We start from the raw sequence: 21,408 nt of genomic DNA on the forward strand, positions 1-21,408 counted from the left end.
CATCTACTGTCTTTATTCTTGATTTTTCCTATGTGTTTCTGAAATAAACTGTTTGCACATATTCTGGACTCTTGTGTGGTGCTGTGGTCATAGGTGTTCCCAGGTCTGGAGTGCAACATCAATGGCCATTAGGTCCAATTTCATTCTACCATAATCAAAACACTCCCAACAGATGGCCATCTAGACTCTGCTTAAAAACCTCTAGAGAAAAAGACTCACCTCCCCCAGGCACAGTCATCAGTGAACAGATCCTACCATCAGGAAGTTCTTCCTAATGTTTAGGTTAATCTCCCCTTGCAATTTTAATCCATTGCTCTGTGTCCTAGTCTCCAGAGTAGCAGAAAGCAAGCTTTTCCCTTCCTCAATGTGACATTTTTCAAATATTACACATGGCTCTTATGTTTCTTCTCAGCCTTCTCTTCTCCAAGCTAAATGTGCCCAGCTCCCTCAGCTGCTCCTTAGAACTTGGTTTCCAAACCTTTGATCATTTTGGTTGACAAGTTCTAACATGGCAATTTTACTTTTGTTTTATGGTAAAAAGGGTTTGGCTTGGGGTTTTTGAGACCCAAGGACTCCAGGAGATCAGGATCTGAATTCCTATTTAGCCATGGAAACCCACTGGGTGACACTTCAGCGTCAGAAGCAGGCAGAGGCAAACAAATCTTGCCATGGAAACCAAGGGTTGCCATAAGTCAGAAAGACTTGAAAGCAGACAAAAGCAGCACACAAGGTTTTCATGCTGGGAAACAGCCTCAGAAAACCTTCAGATGAGGCACAAGTAGAAAAACAGCTTTGTGGTAGAAACAGTTGCTACAGCTTCATGTTAGTTTAGTGATGTATCTGCTCCAGATTTTGATCTGAACTTGCTTGTTTTCTGGGTTTTGTTCCAAGACTCTAAAACACAGGTATAATAAATGGTGTTTCTTTTATAAAATGGCAAAATAAAAGTCTTCCTTTCAGAATTTTTGACAAATATTTCCAAGCCATGAACGGTGGAATCTCTGGATGCAGAATCCATTGATACGGCAGGCTAACTGTATATAGTTTGTCATAATCCTCTAATCTGGCCTGTTGCCCTCAAGTATTTAACTGAACTTTCACTTGCAACACTTTTCCTCTTTGCTTGGGCTGCTATTTTGCCTCCAGCACTAAAAAGCTTGCAGAGTCCTGGCTCAGGGCCCTTCTACCTTTCTGAAAGAGGATTGATTCCCGGGACAGTGTGCTGCAATCCCAGGGGTCAATCCTCACAGTGATCCTGGTTCTTCAGGCTCCTGGAGCCTGCAGGAGCGGGATGGCATCCCCATCACTCCCATCAGGTTTTTGGGGAAATGTGTGGCTGAGGGTCAGCTCCATGTCCTTCCAGGTCAACCTCTGGTTGTAGCGATATACACACACATACACACACACCTGGGGAAAGCCCAGAGTTTGGGGTGGGTGTGTGGACTAAATCCCAGGAAGAACTGGGATATAATATCTCAGTTCCTCCTGGGATTTTCCTATGTCTGAAAAGGCCCTCAGCCTTCTTTTCTCCAAGTTGAACATATGCCGCTCCCTAAACCATTCCTCATAAACCTTGGTATGTAATTGCTTAATAATCTTGTGACAGCTTACAACAATTACAAAGAGCAATTTAAGAGAGGCAGTACTTGCCCGAAGGCTGACACTCTAAGAAGACTGACAAGAAGGAAGTAGGAGTTGATTGATTTATAATTATGGCAGCCATTAAATTGTATTTCGCACATGAACTTGAAGGAACATTTTTCATTCATCGAATCAAATCTTCCTCAACATGATGCCTTTTGGGCTTTTGGATGACAGATTCTATCATCTCTTTGTTATCATCTGACACAATCGTAACACAACTCATCTGGAGTGCTCCAGGATAGGGAAATTACCATTATTTATACTCCACTTTCCTTTTACCATGGGACTCAAGGCAGGATAAACATGAGGTTGCAAGATAGTTCTCTGTTCAGCTATTAGCAAGAGAGAGAGAAAAAGCAAGATGAAGGCATATTTAGTTTCAGCAATGTAGCTGCACCATGTTCTCCAGACCAATTAGTTTTTTGGTTGCTTGTTTTTTGCAAGATTGTTTCCTCAAAACTTGGTTAAAGGACAAACGAATATAATTGCTAAACTAGTGCAGAGCTGGCACTGCCCTAAAAAGAATGAAAGGGTGCGTGGTGTGTGTATGTGAGCTCACTTGTTAGACTCTGTGCAGTTCTGCAAAGGGACATCAAGTCTCTGTGATAATCCAGTTCATAGAATTATAGAGTTTGAAGAGACCTCGTGGGCCATCCAGTCCAACCTCCTGCCAAGAAGCAGGAAAATTGCATTCAAAGCACCCCTGACAGATGGTCATCCAGCTTCTGTTTAAAAGCCTCCAAAGAAGGAGCCTCCACCAAACTCCGGGGCAGAGAGTTCCACTGCTAAACGGTTCTCACAGTCAGGAAATTCTTCCCCGTGTTCAGGTGGAATCTCCTTTCTTGTAGTTTGAAGCCATTGGTCTGCATCCTAGTCTCCAAGGCAGCAGAAAATAAGCTTGCTCCCTCCTCCCTATGACTTCCTCTCACATATTTATACATGACTATCATGTCTCCTCTCAGCCTTCTCTTCTTCAGGCTAAACATGCCCAGCTCTTTAAGTCACTTCTCATAGGGCTTGTTCTCCAGCAGATAATCTGGGATCAGATCCTGGGATACAGAGCAGTATAGAAGGGCCCTAAGTCTCAGGTTTTGGCCCAGAGACCTGATGGTCTGAGTTACTCCTGACCTGGCAGCCCTAACCAGAATTGGCTGGTTTGCCAAGTTGTTTATTTATTTAGTGCCATCTCTGTACACTAAACAGATAAAAGAAAAATAAAACATGGAAATGAACAAAATCTGGCTACCAGTATTTTAAAAAACTCTAAAATCAGAACAGTAAATAAAGAGCGAGACTCAAAAAGCAGGGGAATTCCAGACAAAGAAATAATCAGGGCCAGCGAACACCTTCCAACAAAGGATTCCCTCAGGCAGCAACCAGTCAGGCCTTGAAATGGCAGGCCATTAAATGGTAATCATGGTGGCAAAATGCAACATTCACATCTATCTCTAGTGGAAAAGAGTTCTTTCCCCACACTGGACGTTCCACAGATATATGAACCTCACTTATTTAGTTTCCAACAGACTCTCAACCTCTGAGAATGCCTGCCATAGATGTGGGCCAAATGTAAGGAGAGAATGCTTCTGGAACATGGCCATACAGCCCGGAAAACTCACAGCAACTTAAAACAAAAGTTGTAATGTAGGAGGGTTTTTTTGCAAGATTTGTTCAGAAGGGGTTTTGTTTTTGTCTTCCGCTGAGATAGAGAGAATATGATTTGCCCAAACTGACTTCCACAGCTTATGCAGGGTTTGTACCCTGGTCTCGAGTGTTGTAATCCAGCGCTCAAGCCACTATCCCATCCTTGCTCCTACTCCATGTGGATAGTACTCATAGTTCCAGTAAGTGAAGCCTTCTCAGTATTTCACCAGTTGAACTGATGACCATCGCATCATTGTTAAAGGCACACGAGCAAAGCCAGACAGCAACGAGTCCTCCCTAATCAAGGGAATTATGGACAGGGTGGAGGGGAAATGAAATTTTAAATCATCTGGGTATTTAATGACATGTTTTTGTGAGTTCTGGTGCCTTGTGGGTTGGAAACCTCCCCAAGTACAGTACTATTATTATTTGTGGCTTTGCTGTAGCACCAAGCCATATAGAAGAAATGCAGGCAGCAGATGAGTAAACCCAACCACACAGTTGTTTATACATTAATTGGCACACAGTTGTAGAGATGATGTTTTGAATACTGTATGTCCCACAGCAGGGGAAAAAAAACCTTCATTATGGCATTACTTTTAATTTGCTTATGTATGTGCTTCATAGTATGTAGTAGGATTTTAATGAGTGTTCATGTGTTTCATGTGTTTTAAATGACCTCTTTTCCTGGAATTGGTTGGGGCCACAGTGGTGCAGTGGGTTAAACTGCGGAGCAAAGTGAGCTTCTGTTGTCAGCCCCAGCTTCTGCCAACCTAGCAGTTCAAAAACATACAAATGGAAGTAGATCAATAGGTGCTGCTTCTGTGGAAAGATAATGGCGCTCCATGCAGTCATGCTGGCCACATGACCTTGGAGGTGTCTACAGACAACGCCGGCTCTTCAGCTTAGAAATGGAGATGAGCACCAAACCCTGAGTCGGACATGACCAGGCTTAGAAGGAGAAACCTTTATCTTTACCTTTTCCGGAATTTTTTTTTAAAAAACAAACACTTTTTTTTGGCTCAACTGCTAACATTTCTTTCCATCGGCAGTCAACTGCCTCACTGGACCATGCTTCTGAGAGATTTGAGGAATATAAAAAAATAACCTTTTTTTCCCTGAACCTTGGCTCTAGGATGTTAAAAAATATTTGTTTACAGAGATATATAACAGGCCTTCAGAAACAAGTTTGGAAAAGCAAGTTTGTAGATTCTAAAAGTAAATATTGGGGAAGTAATATTTAGAATGTTGTGGGTAAGGATGGATAGATTTCCATGTCCTTAATGAGAAATACTGTTTTGACATGTCAACCTGTCCCATTAAAAACATCCTATGACAATTTGAGTAAATGGAGACCTCTTTATACACACATACAAATAATTTATTATTGTCATCATTGTGTAATTATATAGTGTCATCAGTGTACATGGTCGTTTACAATTAAAACAACTAAAGATAGTGAAATCAACCAAAGGTATGCCATCTAAAATATATTATGTGTGTATATAGATGGATGGATATATATTCACACACCACACACCTGTACAGAAGGAAGGAAAGAGTAATGCAAATATCAAACAATACAAAACAATTGTAAAACTGTGGGTTGCTGTAAATTTTCCGGGCTTATGGATGTCATTGGCCTCTCTGTGTAGTCTGACATGGTGATTGTTATAGTGGTCTAGCATTTCTGTGTTCTCAAATAATATGCGGTGTCCAGGTTGGTTCATCAAGTGCTCTGACTACACAGAGAAGCCATTGAAATCCACAAGCATGTGTAGAATTTCAACGGAAAGGAGGAAACCATGAAAATGAACACAATCTGTCTACCAGTATTTTAAAAACTCTAAAATCAGGACAGTAAATAAAGAACAACATTCAGAAAACTGGGGAATTCCAGACATGAAACAATTAGGGCCGGCTAACACCTCCCAACAAAGGATTCCCCCAGGCAAGAAGCAGCGAGGCTTTGAAGCTGCAAGGCTATTCAATACTAATCAAGGTGGCTAATTGCAACATTCATGCTTGACTCAAACAGACAAGAGTTCTTTCTCCCACCCTGGACTAACCACAGATATATAAACTTAGTTTCCAGCAGACCTCACAATCTCTGAAGATGCCTGCCATAGATGTGGGTGAAACGTCAGGAGAGAATGCTTCTGTAGCATGTCCATACATGTCTGGAAAACTCATAGCAACCCAGTGATTTCGGCCATGAAAGCCTTCGACAACACATTGTAAAACAAATTACAAAAAAATGATTTTAAAAATCACGCTGACAATTAGATATAGGATTTGTACTGTATTTATCTAGGAGTGGATAAGCTCCTCTTACAGAAGCCATCAAATCGAGTTACAGGATGTCAATTAACTCACTCCGCTACCTGTTTCAAGGGCACACGGAAACAGGAGGACAAACTGTACTAGCAAACGGAAAACACAATTTTTTTTCTGAGGCCTCGAGAAACGTCCTGTTTTTCACGAAGGACTGTGGTTTTGGAGCTGAGCTATTTTTTCCAGGCTGGCCCATTTTTTTTCCAGGATATGATTTTTATTTTTTTTTTATTTCTTTTCCCAAACCTCTGGCTGCTTTCTCTCCTGGCTCCAGAGAAAGCCTCTGTCTTGTTTTGTTCCTGGGAACAGAAACTTTAAATATTTGCTTCTTGCTGCAAACACACCTCGGGTGTTTGTCTTTCTGCCGGTGACACCAAACCAGACATGATTAGGATTAAGGGGTCTTCCTTTGCTAATCCATTTTCTTTTATGCCTTCTGGGCAGATTTGCTTGCTCATTCCTAAGCAAAGCCAGTTTAGTTGTGAAGAAACTGAAGGTGTGAGTGAATTTGACTTTGTGGAACTTTAGGGGAAAACAATAGGATAGTAAAGAAAACAACAAGGTTGATTCATCTATTGAGAGATTTGCTGTTGTTTCTTAGGTTAGATCTACACTGGCGTATGAAATCCAGATTGTCTGCTTTGAACTGGATTATATGGCAGTGTAGATTCATATAACCCAGTTCAAAACAGATAATGTGAATTATTTGATTTAATAATAATAATAATAATAATAATAATAATAATAATAATACTTTATTTATACCCCGCCACCATCTCCCCAAGGGGACTCAGGGCGGCTTATATGAGGCCAAGCCTCATGTAAGAGAGATATTGACAAGCTGGAATGTGTCCAGAGGAGGGCAACTAAAATGATCAAGGGTCTGGAGAATAAGCCCTATGAGGAACGGCTTAAAGAGCTGGACATTTTTAGCCTGAAGAACAGAAGGCTGAGAGGAAACATGATAGCCATGTATAGGTATGTGAGGGGAAGTCATAGGGAGGAGGGAGTAAGCTTGTTTTCTGCTGCCCTGGAGACTAGGATGCAGAACAATGGCTTCAAACTACAAAAAAGGAACTTCCAAACTGTGAGAGCTGTTCAGCAATGGAACTCTCTGCCCTGGTGTGTGGTGGAGGTCAGCTGTGACCACCAGTGCTGTAGAATTTGAAGAGGCATGAATGGAGGGCAAAAGAGAGAAATGTGCCAAGAGGAAGGAGCATCAAGCCAACCCCGACCAGGACCGCCTTCCACCGGGAAACCAATGCCCTCACTGCGGGAGAACATGCAGGTCAAGAATAGGGCTCCACAGTCACCTACGGACCCACCGCCAGTACACTGATCTTGGAAGACAATCGTACTCGGACAATGAGGGATCACCTAAGTAAGTAAGTAAGGCGACCCCTCTGACCCCCCCCCCCTCTGGCAACCCCCCATGGGTCCCAACCCCCAGGTTGAGAAACACTGTCCTAGTCTCTAGAGCAGTAGAAAACAAGCTTGTGTTCTCAGACAAAAACAATAGCAAGGTTTTGTTTAGGTCTTTTTTGGAGGGTGGGGTCCAGTTTCATGATGGTCCTGTGCTCCTAGCACCTGGGAAGGTGAGGGCATACTGTACTAATATAGAGCTTCAGGTGCCAATTTGAAATAGAAATAGGACCTACGTATTCTAAAGGCACCAAATTCAGTTTGGTCTTGGAATCTAAACAGAATCAGCTAGGCTATATTTCAGAGAAAGGAAGTGACAAAACCACCTCTGCCTCTTCATTGCCTAAGAAAAACGAGATGAAATTCATGGAGTTGCTATTAGTCAACAGATGACCTCAAGGTACACAACTCCACATATTTCTTTTAGCTTTTTGGTTTAAGCAATGCCTACGTGGTAGCCCTCACCTTCCATGGAATCATCACTGTTTCCCCATCCACTTTTCCTTCCCATCCCCTTGACCCACCTTTCTTAATCCAATAAAGCAAATAAATATCCCTTGTAGGCAAACAGCTGTTGTAAAATTAGTTTGTCTGGAAGCAAGACTTACAATTAAATCTCAACTCCAAAAACAGGCAAGCCTAGACAGCTGAAACAATGACGCTTCAAGGTCTTTGCTTCGCCCTGCCTCTTGCTACATCGCCTTCTAAGCCCATAGGCAGTCACAGGGGAATTTAAGTGATGTGGTTTTCAACCACACATGGCCACACTTTGCTGAGTTTTCAAATGCTACATAACAGAGCTTAATTCAAACTGAATATGGGTTCAATTATTTAACCCATTCTCTCAGGACGCTGGGGAACGACAAGGTTTTGTATTTTGATGGTGAGGTTGAAGTATTTCAAAAGAAACTCTTGGCTCTTTAGACTTTGGCCCCTTTTACACTGTCCTATAAATCCAGATTATCTGCTTTGAACTGGGTTATATGGCAGTGTAGACTCAGATAATCCAGTTCAAAGCAGAAAATGTGTATTATCTATTTGATAATTTGGATTATATGACAGTGTAGAAGGGGCCTTAGCATGCCTATACATTCGCTGGGGTTAGGAGCACAGGTCCTCTCCTCCCATGAAAGTTAAAAACCACAAATAAAGGAATTAATGCTCTTCTTAGCCAAGAGAGCATATTGTGAAGAATGTGTAGGTCCTCCAGCACAAGTTTATGGTCAACCTATGTTGGATATATATATAAAGGGATTTTTATATTTGGGAGCTGTATTTTGGGTTGATTTTCTGTTGTGTTCTCCCTCTGTCCTGACTGATAGACTGTGGTGGCGCAGTAGGTTAAATCCTTGTGCCAGCTGAACTGCTGACCTGAAGGTCAGCAGGTTTGAATCCATGAGATGAAGTGAGCTTCCATTTGTCAGCCCCAACTTACCACGGAGGGGCATGAGAGAAGCCTCCCACAGTATGGTAACACATCCAGGCGTCCCCTGGGCAATGTCTTTGTAGACAGCCAATTTTCTCACACCAGAAGCGACTTGCAGTATATTCTCAATTTGCTTCTTGGTTATCTCATTCATAAGAATCACACAATGGCTATTTCTCCTCTTTTGTAATACTCTTATTGCATCATGTCCTCCAGCTGTTCCAATTAATTTGTCATCCCACTGTTTTGGTAGCTTTAAAATGTCCTAGTTTCTCTCTTCTTCTATTTCCACCCATTGCCTTTGATTTATTTCAGCTGTGGCAAACAAAGCCCAGAAATTGCGAAGTTTTGGTGCTAAATTCATAAATATAGTAATTACTACATAATGTTACAGTGTATTAAACTGGCTTTATCTGTCAATTTGTTGTAAAACATGATGTTTTGGTGCTTCATTTGTAAAATCATAACGTAATTTGATATTTAATAGGCTTTTCCTTAATTCCTTCTTATTATTCAACATTTTTGATCATCCAATGTTCTGCCGGCCCATTTATGTTGGATAAGCGAGACTCTGCTGTAATGGAAGAGGTTTGTGTGCTGGTGTGAGGAAAGAGAGAGATGACATTCGGGCTGCAATCTAGAGTTGATTGTAGGTGTATTAGCTACCATGTATGTGTGCTAGATATTTGTCTCCACTTAAGCTGTTCTTAAGTGACTGGATTGACCTTGAAGGAGCTGGGGGTGGTGACAACCGACAGGGAGCTCTGGAGTGGACTGGTCCATGAAGTCACGAAGAGTTGAAAACGACTGAACGAACGAACGACAACAAGCTGTTCTTGGGAAATATTACAAAGAACAGTTAATCTCCTTTGCTATCATCTCACTCAAAGCAAATCAAACACAAGTGGAGTTTCTCCTGGTGGTACCTGTCATCTCTTAAATGAAAATGTACAGGGAGTGTCCAGCAGTCATGCACTATAGCAGATGCCAAAGCACGCTTCCACATGCTCATTGCATGAGTGAATTAAGCCCAGTTCCTGTGAAATAAAAACAACATCGGAGCAGGGAAAGGGCAAGGTATGCCCTGGCAACAACAAGCCTCTTAGCAGATAAAAATGATATGTCTTACCTTAGTGGGAAGCAAATCACAGCCCAACACCCACACATGACCCTTAAAGACTACCCAGAAGGGCTCAGGTTTTTGCAAATGTAACTTACATTCTGTTTTTTAAAGTATGAAATAAACAGGAGGTGATTTTTGGTCATGTCAATTATTTAATAAAGGCTGCTTCTGGACCTAAAGTAGTGATGTCCCTAAAATGGTGTGAGGGGTGTAGACCTCACTGAATGACTGTCAGAGGTGGGGTGACACCAAAGCTATTGTCTCCAAAACTTTCATGCAATATTTCAACAGAAATATATATTTTTTTTAATTAAAAGGTTGGTGTGCTTGGATATAATCATCACAAAAATATCTTTTGAAAGCCTATTATTAGCCTCATCATACTAGAGAATGAATCAACTTTAAATCCAGATGCTGCCTCCTGCAGAATTCTGGTGTTTGTAGTTTAGGGAGGTCCCTTTAAAAGCCTCTCTAAACTACAAACTCCAGAATTCTACAGGAGGCAGAATTTAAAGTGGATTCATTCTCTAGTGTGATTAAGTCCTGTATCGATATTGACAAGCTGGAATGTGTCCAGAGGAGGGTGACTAAAATGATCAAGGGTCTGGAGAACAAGCCCTATGAGGAGCAGCTTAAGGAGCTGGGCATGTTTAGCCCAAAGAAGAGAAGGATGAGAGGAGATCTGATAGCCATGTATAAATATGTGAGAGGAAGCTACAGGGAGGAGGGAGCAAGCTTGTTTACTGGTTCCATGGAGATTAGGACAAGGAACAATGGCTTCAAACTACAAGAAAGGAGTCCTAAAAGCTACAGCTCACCATCTTACCAAGACTGCTTCTGTATTGTCAATCTCAGTGGTTCTCAACCTGTAGATTCCCAGGCCTACAACTCCCAGAAATCACAGTCAGTTTATCAGCTGTTAGGATTTCTAGGGTTGAAGACCAAAACATCTGGGAACCCAAAGGTTGAGAACCACTGGTCTATCTGATCTGCTGAAATCATGTTTCATAGTATTCCTGATTTTTTTTTTAAAAAAGAAAACTTTCTCTTTTCCTCAGGAGCTGCTGTGAAGTGCTTAAAGTGTTCGTTCACTATGTTCAACATCCCATGCCACACAACAACTGTAACCTGCGAAGCTGGGCAGGTATGCGCCACCATCGAAGGAAAAGCAGGTAAGTGGCCCTCTTGGCTTGGGCTCTTCATTCCCCACTCACCTCTTTTTTAAAAAGTCATTCTCCCTGCCTTTGTTCCCTGCCCTATTTCATTCATTTTGTTAAACAGTTTGGCTATTTTGCATATAGCTGTTTAGGATTTGTGTTGAAAAGGTCTATCCACAGGAACTGGCTGGATATTTTCCCTTGTATCTTGGTAAATAACCTTTGATTAAAACTTCAGCATTTGGTGAGGCAGAACTTGGTTCATAGGATGCATCTATAGTCTAGAATTAATGTAGTTTGACGCTATTTTCACCAGGGCCGTAGCCAGAAAAAATTTTTGGGGAGGGTTGAAAATTTTGGGGAGGGTTGAAATTTCAGGGGGGGGGGGCTTGAAAATTTCAGGGGGGGTAGGGTCACGCTGAAGCAAAGAGCACAGCAGGGGGCAGAGCAGCCTTTAATATCCTGCAGCTCCGCCCCTGTCAACCACCTCCACCAAGTCTGGCCTCCTTAATGAGAGCATTCAACACCCCCCCCCCCCCAACTTGGTTGCTTCGCTACATCGGCTATTGCTGCAAGTAATGACAGTGTGAATAAATTGTCAATATTTACTTGAGATAGTGCTTGCAGTTCTGGAGGGACTCTTAATTCTTTGTGTCTCATAGACTTAGCATGGGGATTTGGTTAACCAGTTAAAATTCATAAGTAACGCCCCCCCCCCCCCCCCCCCCCGGGCTACAGGCCTGACTTTGCCTGCCATGGCTCAATACTGTGGAATCTTGGGATTTGTCATTTTACAATGTCTTTAATCTTCTTTATTAATGACTTAGATGAAGGGCTAGAAGGCATGATCATCAAGTTTGCAGACGACACCAAATTGGGAGGGATAGCCAATACTCCAGAGGACAGGAGCAGAATTCAAAATAATCTTGACAGATTAGAGAGATGGCCCAAAACTAACAAAATGAAGTTCAACAGTGAAAATGCAAGATACTCCACTTTGACAGGAAAAAACGAAATGCAAAGATACAGAATGGGGGACAATGCCTGGCTCGAGAGCAGTACGTGTGAAAAGGATCTTGGAGTCCTCGTGGACAACAAGTTAAACATGAGCCAACAATGTGATGTGGCGGCAAAAAAAGCCAATGGGATTTTGGCCTGCATCAATAGGAGCATAGTGTCTAGATCTAGGGAAGTCATGCTACCCCTCTATTCTGCTTTGGTTAGACCACACCTGGAATATTGTGTCCAATTCTGGGCACCACAATTCAAGAGAGATACTGACAAGCTGGAATGTGTCCAGAGGAGGGTGACTAAAATGATCAAGGTCTGGAAAACAAGCCCTATGAGGAGCGGCTTAAGGAGCTGGGCATGTTTAGCCTGAAGAAGAGAATGCTGAGAGGAGATATGATAGCCATTTTATAAATATGTGAGAGGAAGCCACAGGGAGGATTTTGGGGAGGGAGGAGAGAGCAAGCTTGTTTTCTGCTTCCCTGGAGACTAGGATGCGAAACAATGGCTTCAAACTACAAGAAAGGAGATTCCACCTGAACATTAGGAAGAACTTCCTGACTGTGAGAGCTGTTTACCAGTGGAACTCTCTGCCCCGGAATGTGGTGGAGGCTCCTTCTTTGGAAGCTTTTAAACAGAGGCTGGATGGCCATCTGTTGGGGGTGATTTGAATGCAATATTCCTGCTTCTTGGCAGGGGTTGGACTGGATGGCCCATGAGGTCTCTTTCAACTCTTTGAATCTATGATTCTATGAAAGTTATAGGGAGGAGGGAACAGGCTTGTTTTTTGCTGTCCTGGAGACTAGGACGCGGAACAATTGCTTCAAACTACAGGAAAGGAGATTCCACCTAAACATGAGGAAGAACTTCCTAACTGTGAGAACTGTTTAGCAATTGAATTTTCTGCCCCGGAATGTGGTGGGGGCTCCTTCTTTGGATGCTTTTAAACAGAGTCTGGATGGCCATCTGTCAGGGGTGTTTTGAACATTATCTTCCTGCTTCTTGGCAGAATGGGGTTGGACTGGATGCCCATGAGGTCTCTTCCAACTCAATGGTTCTATGAAATGCAGTTTAAACTGCATTGAACTATATATATATACTGACCATATAATGCGGTCCAAACTGCATTATTTAGCTGTGTAGATCCAGCGTCAGTTAGCTTAGCTGGAGAGAAAGCAGAAGAAGGGGCAGAATGTAGCTCTTCCCAATAGGCTCCTTCATGTTGGTAATATTTTCCATCTTGACCACACGGATGTTTCCTGACTACGTATGTCTCAGTACCAGTGTTAGACAGCAGTTCCCATTGATATGAACACCAAACCAAACTGCTTCCTTGAGTGACCACTCACTCTTCCTAATGGTTGTTTTCTCCCCTATAGTTGGAATGAGCTTAATGAAGAAGAGAAACTGTGTGGCTCAGGACAAATGTAACAAGAACGACACCGAAACCGTCGCTGGGATCAAATACGCCACCACCTATCAGTGCTGTGAAGGCGACTTCTGCAACTCAGCTGCCACCTTGCCCTCTGCCCACCTCTCCTTGCCCATGGCCCTGGCAATGCTGGGCGCCTGGCTTGTCCGCCTCCTTTAATCCCTCTCTTCGGAAAGCACACACACACAAAATCGAACCTACCAAACACTGTATCAAATGCATTTCCCTCTTCCATTCTTTTTTTTTTTTAACTTAAAGGGTCCCTTGTTAACAAATTATGGCTTGTATTGCTTTTAAATCTTTTGAATCAATCTTGTGTGGAAAATGTTACTATTGGAGGAGGAGTTAGTAATGTATTTGGAGAGGAAAAAATTATCTCCTTTTAAACAATTCTCGGTTCTATTTTTTTCTTTTGGGAGGGATACGCAATTAACCCTTTAACTGCAAATTTCACTGTTTATCTCTGCCTAATTATATACAGTAATCGTATTTTTCTGGAGGTGACTAAGATAAGAGAGTTCAGCCCAAGTTGCATTCATTGGTTTTGTATAGCTAGATTGGCCCAAAAGAGGTTAGAAGTCACCCATTGGTAAAACTGTGGTTGGTATCCACCTTCTGGCCAGCTTCAACTGGAGTTGATGTGAGCAGCCAGCAAAACCAAAGCATATGATATTTTGGGAATCTGCTGGGTAGCAAAATGCCCCTTTTGCACAAGATTTGAAGAACTACTCTAACTTCAGGATGTTGCACTAGGTGGCCCTTGAGGCCCATTCCGACTGACATAGCATTGATGATATTCTGTGTGGATGCCATGAAAATCAGGTGTTGAACTTGGGTTCTTTATATATCCTGTTATTCTCCACACATTCACCCACATTGCTGGAGTTAGGGGCCCAGGATCCTTGTGAAAGTGGGGGAAATGTGAATTAAAAACTGCTAATTTTTAAAACCTAAGAGAACACCTATCATATCTAGGAATCTCTATTGTCTCCAGCATGACTCCATGGTCAGCATCCAATAGAAGATGGTTATGGAGGACCTAGAGATTCCTAGGGAGAACATTTCAATCAAATCCATGACAAATCAGATCCATAAATGTCTGCATTCCTTGCTAGTCTCTTTAGTTTAGGGTTCCCCGGGTGCAACAAGGAATAGACATCTCTCCCTTTCATGGTTGTGCAAAAGAAGACAATTGGCTGAGTGACAATCAACAACCACTGAAATTCTGTGTTCCGCACAATCATAAAATGTATAGGCATCTCGTCCCTTATTTCAACAGGCAACCTTACTTTTGACAACAGCTGGTGTAATTTGGGGAAAACCTTCCAAAAATTTTGACTTGCAACTCCCACCAGCCTCTAATGCCATGGTCAATGAAGAAATTAAGAAATTAAGGGTGATATAAGACCCCATTTGTTTGTATTTTATGGCATTTTCAAACCCTTAAAACTCCATCTTTCTGCTTCTCATTACCATGCACTTTCGTTAAGAGGCTCTTTCTAAGCTCCTTCATGGAAAGAGTATTTGCACACCCTTCCCAGGTATCTGACTCACTCAGAAAGATGATAATTGTTCTCTCCTTTTAGCATAGCTTTGGGCTTTGTAAATGTTTGTACTCTGCCTGCTCCTGATGACACTGAAAGCAGCATGTCAATGAGGGAGGCAGGCCAAATGCTGGAGGATTTCAGAATCTAATTACCCAACACATTTTCAGCACTGGGGGCATGCCAGTGTCCACAAATAGAAAATCAAGCATATCAGCTGAACAGAGAACTGTAAACAGATTTTAGCAAGTTTTCTACACTGTTGAGATTTGGATGCAAATACGCCAGTAGCTTCACATTACATTTTGAGGCAAATACAGAGAGATTGAAACAATCAGCATCCTACATTTGCTGTCCTTAAGAGTGCAGGGCCCTTGCCAAAGGACACCTCTTTAGGCATCTCCAGCAGGATTCCATGGTGAATTTCCAATGTTGCATTGGAGGACCTAGAGAGAATGTCTTATTCAAATCCATGAATAATAAGTCAACCCCCACCCCTCTCCAAATGTGTATTTTAAACCAGGCACTGGAATATTTTGTGCTCCAGGTGTTTAGGGTCCTTTCTCGAGATCAAGTCAATCATTGCAACCAATCTTAAGGGCTTTGTCCAAGCAACAGGAAGCCAAAGGCTCTTCACTTTGAAATATGAACAGTGCAATGTAGTAGCCATACATCCATTTCTGGCCAGGGAAGAAACTAGGTGAGGTTCTTAACATACAAAGACACACATCAACATCCAGCCAGTCTTTGCTTAAAGTACATGTTGACAGCAAAGCAGCTTTGTCCTTGTTGGCGGCTTAGAGAACCACACTTTGTGACTGTTCATCTTTGGAATTTGGCAGGGATAAAAATGGCAAACATTGCTTAGCTGTGCCTTTGTATATGGGCTTCTTGGGTCATCCAGGAACAGGATGATAGACTCAATAAAGTCTTCATTTTTTCTATTCAGAAACTTTTCTCAACTTGTGTTTCTCAAAAGGCAATTCTGTCAACAATATGTTTACTTCAAGCTAGACAGACAACCAAAGACCTGGAAACAGTTGTTCCCTAAATAACAGCAGAACACCAAGGAGCTGTCTACACCAGCAAAATAATCCAGCTACAAAGTATTCTGCTCTAGATTCCACCCCTCTTACCACTGCAGTTGCTCATATTGTTAAGCGATCCCTCATAGCTCAAGGATGATGGTTCTCCAAGTGTAGTGTCTTGGTGGTGGATACGTAAGTAGTTGTGGAGCCCTTATTCTTGATCCGCATGTCCTCCCACAGTGAGGACATCAGTTTCCAGGTGGAAGGCGGTCCCAGTCAGGGTTGGCTTGATGCACCTTCCATTCGTGCCTCTTCAAATTCTGCAACACTGCTGGTCACAGCTGACCTCCAGTTAGAGCACTCAAGGGCCAGGGCTTTCAAGTTCTCAATGTCTATGCCATAGTTTTTAAGATTGGCTTTAATCCCATCTTTAAGGCTCTATTCCTGTCCACCAACATTACATTTACTCATAATATACTACACTGATATTGTACTGATAGCAACACAGCTGCTGAACTAGATTTGGATACAGTTTTTTTCTGGTCTAGACAGTTCCAGAAATACACAAAAATAGCATTTAGGATGATATATAGCCACCATATCTGAACAGTATCTGTCGAGGAAGCTTGGGCAGAACATACGTTTTATATTTCATGTGTATGTAAAACATCTTATGCTTTTTAATTATTCCAGATTTAGATCCTGAAAGGCCATTTTTTAAAATGTCAGAGGTGTGGCTAGCTGTTATGAATAAAACATATCTTGCTTTCTATTTCTGTTTTCGAAAATATGTTTGTGAAGAGGTTTTTTGTGTAAAAGATAAGGTGCTTCGATGCCTGAATTTACTATGGAGTAGAAAGGCAATCAGGGGAGACTGAATTTCAAAAGCACATGCATCCTTCCACTATCAAGGTTTGAAATTTCTGCTTTTTGAACTGAAATGTTACCAGCGCTCCCCGAGGAAAAGTGGGGTTTGGACACTCAAAGAGTATCTTCTTAAAAGTCAACATAGCACTTTAAGATTGCAACCTTGTACTCTATTAATCTGGAGACAGGCACCATGGAGACTCAAGGGCTCCTTAGCCTAAGAAGAAATGAATATCATTGTGCTATTCTTACATAAAATTAAACATGATTCACCTATATAGTTGGGTTTCATTTTGTTCTCCTTCTCAATCCAACATTCATCATATTTTGCAACCCACTTCAAAGATGGATGAGACTGTTCCCTAGCAAATGGGCAAAGTCTCTGGTTTTCTGTTTCTGTGCCTGCATATTTTGGGTTACTGTTTGCATAACAAACATCTGGAGGGAATCTATTGAACAAAGAACCTGCCTTAAAGTTACCAAATTACTGGGTACTGCTAATCCAGGCAGATGCAGAACAGCTTTGCAGTACACAGCACAGTGTTTTCTTCAGCTGGCACTCCTGCTTTGGCTGGTATGCCTCCCCTTTGGCTGTTCTCTTATTTCTGAATTGAGTCCAAAAGGTTGCTGTGCCAAATAAAGTTTGACTTGATACGTACTCTGATGCCTGAATGACTCATTACTCTGCTGCCCCATCTCAACTTCCAGCGTTGCCTTCAAAATACCTCTGCCAAATCAGGTCTCTATTTTGGAGGGGCAGCTATAACCTGGAATGATTGAGTGGAGGGAAAGGATCACAAGGAGAGAGTAAAATCCCCACTGCATCTTCTGACCATTCATAGAATCCTAAAAGCAATCCAATCCAATCCAACCCCATTATCCCAAGCAAGAATCTATTCACATAATAAAAGTGAAAATACATATGTAAGTGTGTAGGTGGGGTGTCCGTTTACACAGACAAGCTCCCACTTCCACAAATAGCTATAGTTCCCACTACTCAGGAGACACCAATGGCCCTCCCTCCCATGACATTGCAGATTATAGTGAGTGTCGTGAACATGTACAAAAGCCCTGCCAATGTCCTCCACAAACACCACATTGCCCACCACCCAAGTGAAGGCTTTCATATGGGGACAATTTCATTCTAGATTGTCTGTGTTTCCTCCACCACAGGCATCCCAAGGTTTCTAACTCTCTCCATTGGTGTGGAATTTGCATGACCCCACCCACTGCCTCTTCCATAACCCTTTTCTATCAGAATAATTGATCAGCAACTGAACATTCTAGAGAAGATTGAAAAGAATTCACCATTATTTATAGTAGTTATGGATACTAGGATGTATAGTTAACCTGCAATCGAAGTACACTCTGAACTCCACCAACAATGGACCTGGAACTAACTTGGCATATAGAACCCCCATGACCAACAAAAATACTGGAGGTCTTTGGAGGGATTTATAGTAGTTGTAGTTCACCCACATCCAGAGTACACTATGAAGGAACTGCCCTTCCTTTCTGGGAGTGTAGTTCTCCCACAACGAGAGAAACTAACCTCTACCGATGATGGACCTGGACCAAACTTGGCACACCGAATCCCATGACTAACTCAATCTACTGGAGGGATTTGAGGGGACTGACTCACCATAGTGGGAGTTGCAGTTTACCCTACAGCCAGATAGCACACTGAACCCCACCAGAAGCAAACTAGAGCAAACTTGCCTAACATAACAAACTTTAAGTGCTGAGGGAGTTTCTCAGGGTTAACCTGGCATGATGTCAGTTGTACTTAATCCACAACCATTTGCATTTTGTACAATTTACTTTTTCAAATAACCCCGGGCAACGCTGAGTACCCAAGCTAGTACACAATAAAACAGCCTCTGCTTAACCCTGCCTCGAAAAGGAGACTCAACTACATTCCAAGGCAGTATATCCCACTGCTGAGCAGCTCCTACCATCAGGAAATCATCTGTACTCTGTTTCAACTAACTTCTAAAAGCATACATCTGTCTCTACTGAAGTCTGAAGCAAAACTATTCTACAATGGAGTCTTGAGTCCTGAACAAAGCCAGACCTGATCACATGGTCTGCTGCCCCTCCCACAACAAAGAGTTACGGTAAAATTGCATACCAATACACATATACAATACAGTAACCAATCCGGATTATAAACATAACAAATAACTAATGGAGGATTGAGAAGGTTGCAATTTCCAACAAACTACAGGATAGATGACAATATCTCCATTTATTTATTTATTTATTTATTTATTTATTTATTTATTTATTTATTTATTTGCCATATTTATATACTGCCTTTCTCAGCCCAAAGGCAACTCAAGGTAGTTTACATTGGGCACAATTTGATGCCTCCAACATATAAAATACAATCAAAACATTAGCATATAAAATATAGGTTCATAAAAAGTCAATTAAAACATAAATCCTTAGCATCTCCTTACTGGAATCACTATTCAATTGCTTTGTCAGTTGTTCCATGAACTGCTCAAAAAGCCAGGTTTTAACCTTTTTGCAAAATGTTAAGAGGGATTCTTAATCTTAAATTCTGCTTCTCCCAGTGTACAACAGTATTGTGTCACTTTTGAAAATTTGGAGATTCCTACACAAAACATGACCAGAAAAAGCTGACTATAATGTTGTGCTGGTGAACTTAGACATTTCATGTTTTTCCACTTTCACAGGTGGTCCTGAATCCCTAACACCAGCAAATATGGACTGTTGACTATAATTTGAATCTCCTTCAAGGCAAATCATAACAATAGGAATCCAGATTAAATGTTTCTTTGACAGCCACCCAGTTTTCTATCAAATGGCCTACCTGAATAAAAAAAACAATCTCTGATAATAAAGAGGACAATTGAACGATGAAAGGATAACCCATGAGCTTATTCAGTTCACAGTACTGAATAAATAAATGAGTCAGAGCAGTTATAGAAAAATATTTCCACTCCCTTGAGTTTTCCAGTGCAAAACAAAAATATAAAAAATATTTGCACTTTCCTGAATTTTGCAGTCCAGTTTATAAATTTGTAAAATGTTTATATTGAGGAAGTTATATGCACAAGGTAGACATCAAAACAAAATGCATCACAAACATTTTATATACAGTAGACTCTGAGTTAACCAGCACCCATGGGGACTGGTAAATGCCAGGTAAATGTAATTTCTGGTTGCTTAAGAGTTACTATGAAAAATAGACCTAACTAATACTAAACCCCATATTCTGCCTTGACTCAAAATTCACATTGAAATGCAATAATTAAAAGCAAATAAAGACAAACTTTTCTTAATGCCACACAATTTTACTGTGTTATAAAAAAAACAGTTTTGTGGATGCAGTATGCAATTTTAGTTAAAACTTTTTTATTAATTGCTTAATAGATCAAGTTTCTGGAGATCCAGTTAACTGAGGGCAGTTCCACACCTGACTTTAACCTGGGTGCAATTGGGTTTATTAAACCCAATTGCACCCAGGTTAAAGTCCACACACTACCCACGAACATCCACACTTTCCTGGGGGGAGGGGGTGTTCACATGTCCTGCTGGACTTTCTAGCAAAGTACCTGGACACAAAATGAACACCCCAGAAAACCTTAGAATTCAAAAATAACTTACCTGTCACCAGTCCTCCTTCTCAGAGCTCTCCTGGTGCACAGAAGCGATGAGCCAGGAGATGGGGGAGATGAACTCTCATTTCTACTAGGGGTGTGTCATTTCTACTGGGAGGAATGGCATGCAGGTAAGTTATTTTTTATTTTAAGGCCCTTTGAAGGGTTTTGGGGGAGGGGTTTGGGGCTGTTTTGGGGTTTTCGGGCTCCAGGAGCCCAAAAAGCCCGATACACCTGTGTGGATTGGGACTAGATGTCACACAATTCAGGATGATCATCGTATCACTCAGAGAGAAATTTCAAGCATAATTGGCATTTCACAAGAATGTGTGGGTCACATTATTGCTTTGCTTGGCTATCAGAAGATCTGTGCACACTGATTGCGGAAACAGAGTGCCGACTTCTTCCGTGACGGCTTCAGAAAACTTCTTCATCGTTGGCAGTAATGTATCAAATTGTCTGGTGATTATGTGGGAAAGTGAATAGTGGGAGTTAAAGAGCACATTCCAAGGATTATTTCTGCGTTTGATTTATTAAAATATTCCCATCCAAACCCAAGTAATGAAGGCAGAGGCATTACTTTTAATTCAACCGTCGTATTTTTGTAGTGGTCTGCCTTTATCCTTGGTTGTTTAAAGACATGGTTTCTCAGTTTAACAGCTGGGCTATCTGTGAGCTATTACATTAATGTTTTATGAATATCATTGTCTTTAGTTTTGACTTTTAACAAGGTCATACCATTCTTTTGACTAGTAGTTTTCAGGTGGTCTCTATGTTCATAGAGATTCACATTTGCCAAACAGAGGTGACATCATGTTGCACGGTAAACATGATGTCACCTCTGTTTGGCAAATGTGAATCTCTATGAATATAGAGACCACCTGAAAACTACTAGTCAAAAGAATGGTATGACCTTGTTAAAAGTCAAAACTAAAGACAAATGATATTCATAAGGTTATGGTGCATGGGAATTTCTAATGGATTGTGAACTTTCCAATATTTCTGGCCTTATGGATACATCTGGCCCTCAACCTGATCTCATGCAGCCCTTGACGCAATTCTGTTCAAGCCTCTTTGGAGTGACCAGTGTCACCCCTTTCCTTCCTTGTTCTTTCTCTCTCTCCCTCTCTTCAGTTGTATGCAGCCGTTCACC

The 21,408-nt window shown here is 41.5% G+C and overlaps 1 protein-coding gene across 1 annotated transcript in view; it reads left to right on the forward strand.

Moving 5' to 3' along the window:
- The window catches only part of LOC132765197 (protein Bouncer-like), a 31,114-nt gene extending 13,832 nt beyond the window's left edge, over positions 1-17,282 (forward strand). The window contains exons 2-3 of the mRNA XM_060759419.2: positions 10,649-10,762; positions 13,135-17,282. Coding sequence (XP_060615402.2) covers positions 10,649-10,762; positions 13,135-13,346 — 326 coding nt within the window. The 3' untranslated portion in view covers positions 13,347-17,282. The remainder of the gene's footprint in view (positions 1-10,648; positions 10,763-13,134) is intronic.
- Positions 17,283-21,408: the final 4,126 nt, after the last annotated feature.

This window comes from Anolis sagrei, chromosome 2 (assembly GCF_037176765.1).
Source record: "Anolis sagrei isolate rAnoSag1 chromosome 2, rAnoSag1.mat, whole genome shotgun sequence".
Classification (NCBI taxonomy): Eukaryota; Metazoa; Chordata; class Lepidosauria; order Squamata; family Dactyloidae; genus Anolis; species Anolis sagrei.